The following is a 15,188-nucleotide window of genomic DNA, read 5'->3' on the forward strand; positions in this document are numbered from 1 at the left end:
TTTAGTTGAATTTTTATGTACTCATCAGAGAATACTTATGTATAGTATACTTGGCTTATACTTTTACTTAATCTTTTGATCGAGATATACTTAAGAAAAGTATAATTAAGTATTCTTGCCTTGTAGGCCTACAGAAAGGTATACTTGGCTTGTAGTTGCACTAACTTTTTGATAGAGTAGCCTATTAAAGTGTGTGAGAGTTTGTAAATGAATGTTTTGATATGAATTTACTTCAATTCATCAAGAATTTTCTACGTTGTTGGATTCTTCGTTCACCGTGGAGACGTGTGAGAAAAATGAATGTATTTTTTTATCATCACAAAACATCAAGTCAAATAGCAAAAGGAGCAAGTCTCTTTATGTAATACATAAATCATTGACTAAGTACTATAAGGTAAAGTATATAAAGTTAACTTTCATAAACTAAAAAGTGAGCTCCAAGTATATAACTATTAAACTAAGAGTATACCTATTCACTTGTAGTATACTTGAACTTTACTTAACTTCATTAAATAAACTCTAAGTATACTACTTTGTCGTGAGGGTTTTCATTTTCCACAGAGAGGAGAATCAGTTGAAGTTATAAAACCAGTTAATTTCTTTCTACTCTTCATAAAATAAAAGAGCAAACACTTGATGAAGTTATGTATCAGTGAAATCTTTATTAGCAACAACATCAGTGATCAACATGACAGTTATTAAGCTCACTCACATGAAGCTGCTGAGCGACACACATTCCTCTCTAAGTTGTTGTTGTCCAACACTTTACAGCAGTGTTGTTCTCTGTCACACAAAGCTTCAGTTTCCTCTACAAGCATTCAAACTGCTATTGATCAGAGCTGCTCCCCCCCCACACAGAGCTCCTGTCCTGGGCTTCAGCCGGCCCCTCTAGCCCTTACACTGGCTCCTGTGGAGGGACTGGGTCTGGCTGTGGCCCTGATGGAGGACCCTGCAGGAGTACAGCTCTCCTTCCATCCAGCGCTCCTGGCTCAGGCTCAGGGTGCTGCTGCTGCTGTAGCGGCCGCTCTTCTCCTCCTCTGAGCTGCTCAGGACCCCCTCCGTCACCTCCGTACCGTCCACCTGCCAGCTCACCACGGCTCCCTGAGGAGAGTAGCCGGTCAGCAGGCAGGCCAGCGTGGCCGAGCCCCCAGAGAGCTGCTCAGAGGAGGGGGGAAGCAGAGAGACTGAGGGCCTGACCATGGTGCCAGCTGGAGGGGAGAGCAGAGACACACAAGGAGCAGATGAACTTCCACTGTAGGACAGACAGCTGGACATGAGACAGTTATGATACCTGACAGAGGTTAACACTACTGTGGATCAGCTGTGTGCATGATACTGTGATCAGACAGAGGAGAGGAGCTGACACATGGCAGGAAATGAGGAGTTAACATATAAAACACAATAGTAAAACTTTGTTTTTTATTTAAAGTAATGAATCTTCTACTGTGGAACTCTTCATAAATATCTAATAATTAATATGCAACATGATTTATCTGTGATTTTAAATGGGAACATTGTATTAATGATCATTAAATTAAATGTATTTTATAATGTGTGACAGTAAATGATTCATCGCTGCGATGCAAATGTAACATCTGTATTCAGTTATAGACTTTATCATCTGTCTGTTTCACTTCCTTTTCTCCACTTTAAACTAACGAACTGTGAAGTCAAACTACAGCGATACTAAATGAACATATGAACTCTTAAATTTGTTTTAACTGCATTTGCAACAGTTTTTATACCTAACTATCGTTTAAATGTTACAGTAAAACATAAAACATAAATAAATTGAAATTAAATTTTGCTGTTATTTTCTGAACATTAAAATGTTCCTGCAGAACAAATTTACAACCAAACATCATTAAACAAATATATTATTGGAAAAAAAGCGAAAATTATTCTGCATAAATTTCACCATGACATCTTCTTTAATACTAAAAGAATATTAATATTAATATTTTCCTAAACTTCAATACCAGCCAAGCTTAATAGACAGCAAAACATAATATCCACATGTAAATTATCCAAAAATAATTTTTCATTTTATAAAATTCGGATGCAAAAGTTAGTATTAAAAGAATATTTCATGTTGTATAAATTATAAATCTCTGGTACTTACAGTTAATGAAGAGTTTGGTTCCTCCACCAAAAGTCACCCACAGTGATACAAACTCATTAAGTGGCCGTACAAAAACCTCCTGCACTGTGAACAAGCATCTATCCACTGAAAATACTCTCTGCTTTTTATAACAATACAGAAAACTTCATACTTTATTGAATCTATAAATATTAAATTAATGATATCAATTGAAATTATTGTATAAATGAAGATTATTTCTTTATTTTTCTTTACTTTTCTACACCAGACAGAGAAACGATCACAGTCTCCTTGTAACAAAGTCATTTTTAAACAGTTTTATATCAGCTGCTAAATGGTTAAATGAACATGATGCTTTTTAATTATAATAATAAGTCAGAAACTCATATTAAACAGATCTGAAATATGTTATTTATCTCCAGTAAACCCCGTCAGTAGATTAAAGGCAGACAAACAGACATATCATACCAACCACAGTGGACACAAACTCATCCTTAAATCCTCAACTGCACTTCTAATATAAATATGTTTCTTCTATTATCCATTCAGATGATAGATGGTGTAAATCCAAGCAGCATTCCTCCTGATTTAGTGTCCCACGTTGCCTTCAGTGTGTTGAGAGCAGAGAAATGATTTCCATAGAGGAGGCTTTGCATCGTCAGCTGATCCTCCAGTGAACTGAGAAGGTTTATAGTCCTGTGAGTTCAACACTGCAGGACTCAGATGTGTCAGTCAACACAGCAGAAAGCACAACCAGCATGACTCTCATCACCATCCTCATCTGGACGCTGGCCTGCTGCTGTTTTACAGGTTCATTCACTCAGCAACATTTCAGACATGATGTGCTGCCTTTTCTCTCATTTATTTCTGCTGATCAATGAATGATTTGTTTTTGTCTGCAGGATGCAGCGGTCAGGTGACTGTGACTCAGCCTCCAGTAGTGACATCTACTCCAGGATCCACCGTCTCCCTCACCTGTAAGACCAACCAAGCTGTTTACAGAGACAGTGATGGAGATGACTGGATGCACTGGTATCAAAAGAAATCTGGAGAGAGTCCAAAGCTTCTAATAACATATGCAAGCACAAGTGAATCAGGAACAGCAGCTCGGTTTAGTGGCAGTGGAAGCAGCTCTGACTTCACTTTGACCATCAGTGGAGTTCTGACTGAAGACGCAGCAGTTTATTACTGTCAGAGTTACCACGAAATAAACAGTGCTGATGTGTTCACACAGTGATTTAGAGCCGTACAAAAACCTCCTTCAGTTTGACTGAAGTGAAACCGGCCTGCTGCAGGTGCAGAGGGTTGGTGAAGAGACTGTGATGAGGAGAACTGGTCCAGTGAACACAACACAAGAGTCATCAAGCAGAACCACAATGAATCTAAATAAATCTGCAACAAACTCACAGACGCTCTTCCATACACAGTTTAAACTTATATTCTTGTCCTTCAGTCTCTTTATGAGTAAACTGGGGAGGTTAAACTCTTGTTGGACTTTAGCCACTGATATCAAAACATGTTGAAAAGTGTTTCTACCAACAGCTGCACAAAATAATCTAATATAACAAGAGTTGAAACAGAATCAAGATTATCTAATTTAACAAAAATACAACCATCTCCTGTACTATCAGGTGTAGAATCTCGTACAAAAAATAAGTCTATTCATTATTCATTTGTGCTATTAGCATACTTCTTTCAAACTTAAAATAAGAGAATATGCTTTCAGTCTACTTTTTATGTACTTATCAGAGATATACTTAACAAAATTATACTTGAGTATACTTGGCTTATACTGCCAAGTATACAGAAATGTCTCAGTATATTTGGTAAGTATAGAGAAAAGTCCAAGTATACTGAAACGTTTACAGAAAAGTATATTTGGCTAAGTACTATAAGTTCACTTAAAGACAACTTACAAGTATTCTGAAAACTATTTAAACTAGTAGTTTAATGAGAGTATACTTTAATGTGTACATTCAAAAACTAAAAAGTGGGCTACAAGTATATAACTAGTTCACAGTACAAGTTCACTTGTAGTATAGTTCATATTATAGTTGCAGTACAAAATACAACTTGGATCTAAACTACTTAAAAGTATACTTATATAAACTTAAAAGTGGGCCAATTTAGTCCCAAGAAGTGTTGAAGTATTACTAGTAGATTGATATTAATATTTATTTCATAAAGTATACTTGGGATTATACTTTTTTTTTGTAAGGGATATCAGGTTTAATACTGAGATGATCAAGAAGGTATTTTTCATAATGAATATGTTATAAAATAAATACAAAGACACTCATTTATTATAATCCACAGTTTTATTTAATGATGGTTTAATGTTCATGCCACATTTCTGATGAATGAATAGTTTCTCTTTGAGTGAAAATCATTTAATGAACATAAAGAAGAACATGCAGAAGATGAGTATTAGAAAGCAACATGCAGAGTAAAACACTGAGTAGAGAGCTGTGAAACATGCAGAAACATGTGAACAGAGGAGATCTGGAGCTTCATCCAGATCTCTGTCAAAGAAGCGGCATCATTTGCAGACAGGAAGTGTTGCTGAAGCTCTACTCTGAGCAGCGGTCAGGCTCCAGGCTTTGAGTGACAGGCCTCTGTCCACTCAGACTGGCCTCACAGCTCACTGAGCCCGCCCTCCTCCACTGGTCTGCAAGGAGGCTCAGGGTGCTGCTCCAGCTGTAGTGGCCGTCCCTCCCCAGGACCTCCAGGCTGTGTGACGCCCCTGAGGAGCTGCTGCTGCCCCCCACCTTCCAGCCCAGCGTCCAGGCTGAAGGGAAGCCCCCGCTGGCCAGACACACCAGTGTGGCACTGCCCTGCTTCAGCTCCTCTATGGAGGGGGGGAGGACGGTCAGGGTGGGCTGCACCACACCCACTGGAGGAGAGAGAAGGGGAGGAGAGGGGGGGAGAAAAGTCAAAGCAATGAGAGTGAAGGCTTGGTAATAAAGACACATCACATCCTGCTCATTTATTACATTTCATCAAATAAAACAGAATAACTTGAGCTGCTGCTGCTGCACTCATAAATCACTCCGTATCTCACCATCAGCCTCATGATTCAAGTGTGAATGCAACTAAAAAGATTCATCGATGACGATTATTGATGACATCTTCGTATGTGTTTCATAACGTGTGACAGTGAATAACTCGTCGCTAAGATGATTTTCTTCTGTTTAAACTGACAGTTAAATACAGTTAAAACCTTTGTCATCTGTCTCTTTCACTTCCTGTTCACTACATGTAAAATTAATGAACCGTGAACACAAAGATGAGCTGCATTTACCCATAAAATCACATTTATGTTCAACAGGAATCTACATCACATTTTAATTCAATATATTGTTTTTTATATTTACAAAATAAACGAATCAAAGAATTTAACAAACACATTTTGTGTAAAGTTTGAGTAAATTTGTCTTTAAAATGTTATTTAAAGCCAATATTAAATACATCTTATTACAAATTATTAGAAAAAAATAATAATTATTAATCTTATTATCTACGTTACTGAATGAATATTGATCTCGGTAAAATTTCTTCTCACATGATGAGATCAGCTTAATAAAACAACATAAATAATCAACAACATAAAAAACTGAACTTGATCAAATTACAATGCAATATTTGATAAAAGTGATATTTGCTATATGTTGTATAAATAATAAATCTCTGGTACTTACAGTTAATGATGAGTTTGGTTCCTCCACCAAAAGTCCACCACAGTGATACAAACTCATTAAGTGGCCGTACAAAAACCTCCTGCACTGTGAACAAGCATCTATCCACTGAAAATACTCTCTGCTTTCTCAATAAACATAGAAATATTTATACTTTATTGAATCTACAAACATTAAATTAATGATATCAATTGAAATTATTGTATAAATGAAAATTAATTATATAATTTTGCTTTACGTTTCTACACCAGACAGAGAAACGATCACAGTCTCCTTGTAACAAAGTCATTTTTAAACAGTTTTATATCAGTTGCTACATGGTTTAATGAACATGATGCTTTTTAATAATAATAACTTATAAACTCATATTAAGCAGAACTGAAATATGTTATTTATCTCCAGTAAACCCTGTCAGTAGATTAAAGGCAGACAAACAGACATATCATACCAACCACAGTGGACACAAACTCATCCTTAAATCCTCAACTGCACTTCTAATATAAATATGTTTCTTCTATTATCCATTCAGATGATAGATGGTGTAAATCCAAGCAGTATTCCTCCTGATTTAGTGTCCCACGTTGCCTTCAGTGTGTTGAGAGCAGAGAAATGATTTCCATAGAGAGGAGGCTTTGCATCGTCAGCTGATCCTCCAGTGAACTGAGAAGGTTTATAGTCCTGTGAGTTCAACACTGCAGGACTCAGATGTGTCAGTCAACACAGCAGAAAGCACAACCAGCATGACTCTCATCACCATCCTCATCTGGACGCTGGCCTGCTGCTGTTTTACAGGTTCATTCACTCAGCAACATTTCAGACATGATGTGCTGCCTTTTCTCTCATTTATTTCTGCTGATAAATGAATGATTTGTTTTTGTCTGCAGGATGCAGCGGTCAGGTGACTGTGACTCAGCCTCCAGTAGTGACATCTACTCCAGGATCCACCATCTCTCTCACCTGTAAGACCAGCCAAGCTGTTTACAGTTCCAGTTATATGTTCTGGTATCAACAGAAATCTGGAGAGAGTCCAAAGCTTCTAATAAGATATGCGAGCACACGTGTATCAGGAACAGCAGCTCGGTTTAGTGGCAGTGGAAGCGGCTCTGACTTCACTTTGACCATCAGTGGAGTTCAGACTGAAGACGCAGCAGTTTATTACTGTCAGAGTTACCATGAAATAAACAGTGCTGGTGTGTTCACACAGTGATTTGTAGTTGTACAAAAACCTCCCTCAGTCCGACTGCAGAGACACTGAGCTGTTACAGCAGGAACTGACTGCAGCTGCTGAAGAGGAAGAGACTCTGACACAGACCACTGAACACAGAGCTGACAGGAACCTCACCAAGCACAAACCTTATTTTTTAATTCTGCTTCTCACTTCAAAGTATAACGTTTACCATTCTCAGATTGGAGCAGAAACTTCTTATCTAGTTTTTCATATTCTATTGCTTCATCAGCTCCCTGACCATCCTTCACAGTGACAGAGACTAATGTTGCAAAAATGTTGTTTTTGCCCCAATTCAGAAAATCTGGATTTATTTTAAAGTACTTTTTTTCATCCGACACCACCTACCTCGAAGTCAATCCCAACTTTGCTCTCATTTCTGAGCTATAAAATATTTTGCTTTTGACTCTAGCCATCGTGTTTAAACAAGCTACTGGCTGTTCTTGTGTCTCGACCCCAAACCAGGACGTGTGACCTGTATTCCTTTACCAAATAGAAGTCTATTCAAGTGTGCTATTAGTATATTTATTTTAAACTTAAAATAACACAACAACATAACTTTTTATGTACTTATCAGAGATATACTTAAGATATACTTCTGTACATATACTTCCTCCTGAATGTCAGCTGCCTCCAGTTACAATACACCATGTAGAAATTAAACAGGTCTCTTCATACAAATACCTGGGAGTTATGATAGACTCCACCCTATCATGGACCCCTCACATTGAATTTACCTGTAAGAAGATACAGCAGATCATTTACTTTCTTCGCAGACTCAGATTATTTGGAGCCAGTAGCCAGATTATTTTTCTATTTTTCAGTTCAGTGATTCAGAGAGTCCTGTTGTACTGCAGCACAGCCTGGCTCAGTAGTCTCTCTGTAAAACTTAAAACTAAACTTTATAGCCAAATCAAAATCTGCGCGGAGATCATTGGCCAACCTGTGACAGTCTCCTTTCAAGCAGCTCACAACAAGAGTATGCTCAGACAGGCCAACAGCATCTCTTCTGATCCCTTACATGTTTTAAATGAGGAATATCAACTTCTGCCGTCCAAGAGGCGATTCAGAGTCCCTACATTTAACCTGCATCAGGCTAAAGAACGCTTTTGTTCATCAGTCCATCTGGTTGCTAAATAATAATTAATATGCTGCTAAAGACATGTAAATCCAGAGGACAGATGGTAATAGTGTAATGGGTTATGTATGAATAATGGTGATGTGTTTTGTTTTTTGTCTGATGGGTCTTACTTGTCTGTTTGTCTATGGTAACAGTATGTCTATTGTATACTTTCTCTCAAACTGAGCTGCTTATGGATGCAAAATGAATTTAGTGCAAACTGACAATAAAGTTGTATCGTATCGTAAACTTGCCAGTATGAGCCAAGTATACTTAGACCTTTCCTTATACTTTATCCTATTTTATCTACCATACAGGTATCCAGAGGGCACCTTTAATGAGTTTTATAAAAAAAACAAAGAAACATGATCTGACCCCTGACCCATCTGGATTAACAGACTGACATACACGATCATGATAAGAGCAAAGAGTTAGCCAGAGTTGTTGTGAACCTGGACAGCCAGCAGAGAGCAGCCTGCATCTATTTATGACCTTTGGGAAACTTTGCAAAGACAGAAACAGCAGAGAGATGAGGAACAGAGAGTCTAAAGTTTCTACATGTTCTTAGTCAGTCCACAGGGAGACGGAGCCTCTACCTACTCCACCTCATCTCTCCCTTTCAGTTTCACAAGAACAGGTGTGTGTTTGCCTTCTAAAATGTATTTTTGCATGTTTTTACTGCATCACTGCTCCTCACAGTTTAAGTTCTCATGTCACAGAGAGTCTGAACTGTTTTCATGCACTCACACTGAAAACTGCATCAGGATGATGTTGTCAATAACTCTGATTGTCGTGTTGGGTTTTCTGAGTCAGGGTGAGAGATTCTGAAAATGTATCTGACATTGTGGCTTTAATTAATGTCTAATTTATTATCATCTAAACTGCTGATTCTCAAGGTTTATATTTCATTTCTCATTTCAGAGACTTCTGCAAACAAATTTCTGACTCAGGCTGACAAATCCAAGTCTGTTAGTGTTGGAGGGACCGTGAGCATCAGCGCCACAGGGAGTTCAGATATTGCTGCTGATCTCAGTTGGTACCTTCAGAAACCTGGACAGGCTCCCAAACTCCTTATATACACTACATCAACTCTCTTCTCAGGGACTGCGTCTCGATTCAGTGGCAGGAGCTCTGGTTCTCACTACACTTTAACCATCACAGGTGTTCAGACTGACGATGCTGGAGATTACTTCTGTCTGGGCAACCATGGTAGCTACGTGTTCACAAAGTGATTTAGAGCCGTACAAAAACCTCCTTCAGTTTGACTGAAGTGAAACCGGCCTGCTGCAGGTGCAGAGGGTTGGTGAAGAGACTGTGATGAGGAGAACTGGTCCAGTGAACACAACACAAGAGTCATCAAGCAGAACCACAATGAATCTAAATAAAACTGGAACAAACTCACAGACACTCTTCCATCTACAGTTTAAACTTATAATCTTGTCTCTTTATGAGTAAACTGTGGAGGTTAAACTCTTGTTGGACTTTAGCCACTGATATCAAAACATGTTGAAAAGTGTTTCTACCAACAGCTGCACAAAACAATGAATTATTTAATTTTGCTTTACTTTTCTACACCAGACAGAGAAATGATCACAGTCTCCTTGTAACAAAGTCATTTTTTCACAGTTTTATATAAGTTGCTACATGGTTAAATGAACATGATGCTTTTTAATAATAATAATAACTTATAAACTCATTTTAAGCAGATCTGAAATATGTTATTTATCTCCAGTAAACCCTGTCAGTAGATTAAAGGCAGACAAACAGACATATCATACCAACCACAGTGGACACAAACTCATCCTTAAATCCTCAACTGCACTTCTAATATAAATATGTTTCTTCTATTATCCATTCAGATGATAGATGGTGTAAATCCAAGCAGTATTCCTCCTGATTTAGTGTCCCACGTTGCCTTCAGTGTGTTGAGAGCAGAGAAATGATTTCCATAGAGAGGAGGCTTTGCATCGTCAGCTGATCCTCCAGTGAACTGAGAAGGTTTATAGTCCTGTGAGTTCAACACTGCAGGACTCAGATGTGTCAGTCAACACAGCAGAAAGCACAACCAGCATGACTCTCATCACCATCCTCATCTGGACGCTGGCCTGCTGCTGTTTTACAGGTTCATTCACTCAGCAACATTTCAGACATGATGTGCTGCCTTTTCTCTCATTTATTTCTGCTGATAAATGAATGATTTGTTTTTGTCTGCAGGATGCAGCGGTCAGGTGACTGTGACTCAGCCTCCAGTAGTGACATCTACTCCAGGATCCACCGTCTCTCTCACCTGTAAGACCAGCCGAGCTGTTCACAGCCAGAGTGGTTATGGTGATTTTATGTTCTGGTATCAACAGAAATCTGGACAGCCTCCAAAGCTTCTAATAAGACATGCGAGCACACGTGTATCAGGAACAGCAGCTCGGTTTAGTGGCAGTGGAAGCAGCTCTGACTTCACTTTGACCATCAGTGGAGTTCAGACTGAAGACGCAGCAGTTTACTACTGTCAGAGTTTTCATGTCATAAACAGTGCTTGGGTGTTCACACAGTGATTTAGAGCCGTACAAAAACCTCCTTCAGTTTGACTGAAGTGAAACCGGCCTGCTGCAGGTGCAGAGGGTTGGTGAAGAGACTGTGATGAGGAGAACTGGTCCAGTGAACACAACACAAGAGTCATCAAGCAGAACCACAATGAATCTAAATAAAACTGCAACAAACTCACAGACGCTCTTCCATATACAGTTTAAACTTATAATCTTGTCATTCAGTCTCTTTATAAGTAAACTGCGGAGGTTAAACTCTTGTTCTCTTGTTGGACTATAGCCACTGATATCAAAACATGTTGAAAAGTGTTTCTACCAACAGCTGCACAAAACAATCTAATATAACAGAAAATTCCAATTTACCATTTTTCATTTAAAAAATCAAAAATATTTAATTTTCTAAACAGAGCCTTTCCTTTCAAAATATCACAAAGTAGTAAAAGAATACAACCACTAACAAAGTACTATTTATGTAAACCTGATATACTAAAAGGTATAGTATATGAGGTTTGATACTGAGATGACCAAAAAGGTATTTTTCATAATAAATATATATTAAAGGAAATACAAAGACAGTGACTAATCCACAGTTTTATTTAATGATGGTTTAATGTTCATGCCACATTTCTGATGAATGAACAGTTCATGTTGGAGTGAAACTAAACTAAAATTCAGTTTATTTTGAAAAGTATTGAACATAACATGCAAAAGATCCATATAAGAAAGCAGCCTGCACACTGAATTGAAAATTATTGTATGAAGAAGATTATTTATTTAATTTTTCTTTACTTTTCTACACCAGACAGAGAAACGATCACAGTCTCCTTGTAACAAAGTCATTTTTTCACATTTTCATATCAGTTGCTACATGGTTAAATGAACATGATGCTTTTTAATAATAATAATAACTAATAAACTCATATTAAGTAGATCTGAAATATGTTATTTATCTCCAGTAAACCCTGTCAGTAGATTAAAGGCAGACAAACAGACATATCATACCAACCACAGTGGACACAAACTCATCCTTAAATCCTCAACTGCACTTCTAATATAAATATGTTTCTTCTATTATCCATTCAGATGATAGATGGTGTAAATCCAAGCAGTATTCCTCCTGATTTAGTGTCCCACGTTGCCTTCAGTGTGTTGAGAGCAGAGAAATGATTTCCATAGAGAGGAGGCTTTGCATCGTCAGCTGATCCTCCAGTGAACTGAGAAGGTTTATAGTCCTGTGAGTTCAACACTGCAGGACTCAGATGTGTCAGTCAACACAGCAGAAAGCACAACCAGCATGACTCTCATCACCATCCTCATCTGGACGCTGGCCTGCTGCTGTTTTACAGGTTCATTCACTCAGCAACATTTCAGACATGATGTGCTGCCTTTTCTCTCATTTATTTCTGCTGATCAATGAATGATTTGTTTTTGTCTGCAGGATGCAGCGGTCAGGTGACTGTGACTCAGCCTCCAGTAGTGACATCTACTCCAGGATCCACCGTCTCTCTCACCTGTAAGACCAGCCAAGCTGTTTACAAAGACAGTGATGATGCTGATTATTTTACGTTAGGTAATGATGATGAAGAAGATATGCACTGGTATCAACAGAAATCTGGACAGGCTCCAAAGCTTCTAATAAAACTTGTGAGCACACGTGAATCAGGAACAGCAGCTCGGTTTAGTGGCAGTGGAAGCAGCTCTGACTTCACTTTGACCATCAGTGGAGTTCAGAGTGAAGACGCAGCAGTTTATTACTGTCAGAGTGCCCATATCATAAACAGTGCTGCTGTGTTCACACAGTGATTTGTAGTCGTACAAAAACCTCCCTCAGTCCGACTGCAGAGACACTGAGCTGTTACAGCAGGAACCGACTGCAGCTGCTGAAGAGGAAGAGACTCTGACACAGACCACTGAACACAGAGCTGACAGGAACCTCACCAAGCACACACTACACATTCACACTAATAACTTCATTAAAAACATTATTAAAATATCTAATAACACATCATGTTCTGTTCACATTTACTCTCAGCTAAAGAGACAAATGTTGCCTGATCACATATTTGAGTTATGTTTTCTTCCTCCCTAAAAGTAAAGTTCACATGATTCTCCAAGTTTTTTTTAATGAAAAAAAATATGTATTATTTACTTTTATTTACTTTAATGTAATATCACTCTCTATACCAATTTACAAAATATAAATATTGATATTTACATGATGAATCCAAAGCAAGTGTGCTATTAGTATACTTATTTTAAACTTGAGAGAGAGAGAGACTATACTTTCAGTTGAATTTGTATGTACTTATCAGAGATATACTTAAGTATACTTAGCTTATACAGACAATTACAGAAAAGCGTAGCATACTTGGATTATACGTTTACTTAATCTTTTGATCGAGATATACTTAAGAAAAGTATAATTAAGTATTCTTGCCTTATAGGCCTACAGAAAGGTATACTTGACTTGTAGTAGAACAAATTTTTTGATAGAGTAGCCTATTAAAGTGTGTGAGAGTTTGTAAACAAATGTTTTGATATGAATTTACTTCAATTCATCAAGAATTTTTTACATTTTTGGATTCTTCGTTCACCGTGTAGACATGTGAGAAAAAAGTATTTCTTTTTTTATCATCACAAAACATCAAGTCAAATAGCAAAAGGAGCAAGTCTCTTTATGTAATACATATAAATCATTAGCTAAGTACTATAAATTAAAGTATACAAAGTGAACTTTCCTAAACTAAAAAGTGGAATCCAAGTATATAACTATTAAACTAAGAGTATACCTTTTCACTTGTAGTATACTTGAACTTTACTTAACTTCATAAAATAAACTCTAAGTATACTACTTTGTCGTGAGGGTTTTCATTTTCCACAGAGAGGAGAATCAGTTGAAGTTATAAAACCAGTTAATTTCTTTCTACTCTTCATAAAATAAAAGAGCAAATACTTCATGAAGTTATGTATCAGTGAAATCTTTATTAGCAACAACATCAGTGATCAACATGACAGTTATTAAGCTCACTCACATGAAGCTGCTGAGCGACACACATTCCTCTCTAAGTTGTTGTTGTCCAACACTTTACAGCAGTGTTGTTCTCTGTCACACAAAGCTTCAGTTTCCTCTACAAGCATTCAAACTCCTATTGATCAGAGCTGCTCCCCCCCACACAGAGCTCCTGTCCTGGGCTTCAGCCGGCCCCTCTAGCCCTTACACTGGCTCCTGTGGAGGGACTGGGTCTGGCTGTGGCCCTGATGGAGGACCCTGCAGGAGTACAGCTCTCCTTCCATCCAGCGCTCCTGGCTCAGGCTCAGGGTGCTGCTGCTGCTGTAGCGGCCGCTCTTCTCCTCCTCTGAGCTGCTCAGGACCCCCTCCGTCACCTCCGTACCGTCCACCTGCCAGCTCACCACGGCTCCCTGAGGAGAGTAGCCGGTCAGCAGGCAGGCCAGCGTGGCCGAGCCCCCAGAGAGCTGCTCAGAGGAGGGGGGAAGCAGAGAGACTGAGGGCCTGACCATGGTGCCAGCTGGAGGGGAGAGCAGAGACACACAAGGAGCAGATGAACTTCCACTGTAGGACAGACAGCTGGACATGAGACAGTTATGATACCTGACAGAGGTTAACACTACTGTGGATCAGCTGTGTGCATGATACTGTGATCAGACAGAGGAGAGGAGCTGACACATGGCAGGAAATGAGGGGTTAACAAATAAAACACAATAGTAAAACTTTGTTTTTTATTTAAAGTAATGAATCTTTTACTGTGGAACTCTTCATAAATATCTAATAGTTAATATGCAACATGACTTATCTGTGATTTTAAATGAGAACATTATATTAATGATCATTAAATTAAATATTCTTTATAATGTGTGACAGTAAATGATTCATCGCTGCGATGCAAATGTAACATCTGTATTCAGTTATAGACTTTATCATCTGTCTGTTTCACTTCCTTTTCTCCACTTTAAACTAACGAACTGTGAAGTCAAACTACAGTGATACTAAATGAACATATGAACTCTTAAATGAGTTTTAACAACATTTACAACAGTTATATACCTAACAATCATTTAAATGTTACAGTAAAATATAAAACATAAGAAACTTCAAATTAAATGTTGCTGTTATTTTCTGAACGTTAAAATGTTCCTGCAGAACAAATTTACAACCAAACTTTATTAAACAAATATCTGATTGGAAGAAAAGCGAAAATTATTCTGATTATATTTCACCATAACATCTTCTTTAATACTAAAAGAATATTAATATTAATATTTTCCTAAACTTCAATATCAGCCAAGCTTAATAGTCAGCAAAAAATAATATCCACAACATTTAAATTATCCAAAATATTTTTTTCATTTTATAAAATTCTGATGCAAATTTTAGTATTAAAAGAATATTTCATGTTGTATAAATAATAAATCTCTGGTACTTACAGTTAATGATGAGTTTGGTTCCTCCACCAAAAGTGTACCACAGTGATACAAACTCATTAAGTGG

At 37.8% G+C, this 15,188-nt stretch overlaps 5 gene segments (V, D, J or C); 3 read left to right on the forward strand and 2 right to left on the reverse strand.

Moving 5' to 3' along the window:
- Positions 1-637: 637 nt before the first annotated feature.
- LOC119504202 lies at positions 638-5,877 on the reverse strand. The segment is given in 2 exon segments: positions 638-1,208; positions 5,800-5,877. A coding segment is annotated over 1 exon segment (312 nt).
- A 3,008-nt stretch (positions 5,878-8,885) lies between these two features.
- Positions 8,886-9,675, forward strand: LOC119504167. The segment is given in 2 exon segments: positions 8,886-8,955; positions 9,063-9,675. Coding segments are annotated over 2 exon segments (360 nt in total).
- A 536-nt stretch (positions 9,676-10,211) lies between these two features.
- On the forward strand, positions 10,212-10,813 carry LOC119504183. The segment is given in 2 exon segments: positions 10,212-10,263; positions 10,356-10,813. Coding segments are annotated over 2 exon segments (387 nt in total).
- A 1,162-nt stretch (positions 10,814-11,975) lies between these two features.
- Positions 11,976-12,484, forward strand: LOC119474441. The segment is given in 2 exon segments: positions 11,976-12,027; positions 12,120-12,484. Coding segments are annotated over 2 exon segments (417 nt in total).
- Positions 12,485-13,638: 1,154 nt separating this feature from the next.
- LOC119504210 lies at positions 13,639-15,173 on the reverse strand. The segment is given in 2 exon segments: positions 13,639-14,208; positions 15,125-15,173. A coding segment is annotated over 1 exon segment (312 nt).
- Between the last annotated feature and the right edge of the window lie 15 nt (positions 15,174-15,188).

The sequence above is a fragment of the Sebastes umbrosus genome, chromosome 16 (genome assembly GCF_015220745.1).
Source record: "Sebastes umbrosus isolate fSebUmb1 chromosome 16, fSebUmb1.pri, whole genome shotgun sequence".
Taxonomy (NCBI): Eukaryota; Metazoa; Chordata; class Actinopteri; order Perciformes; family Sebastidae; genus Sebastes; species Sebastes umbrosus.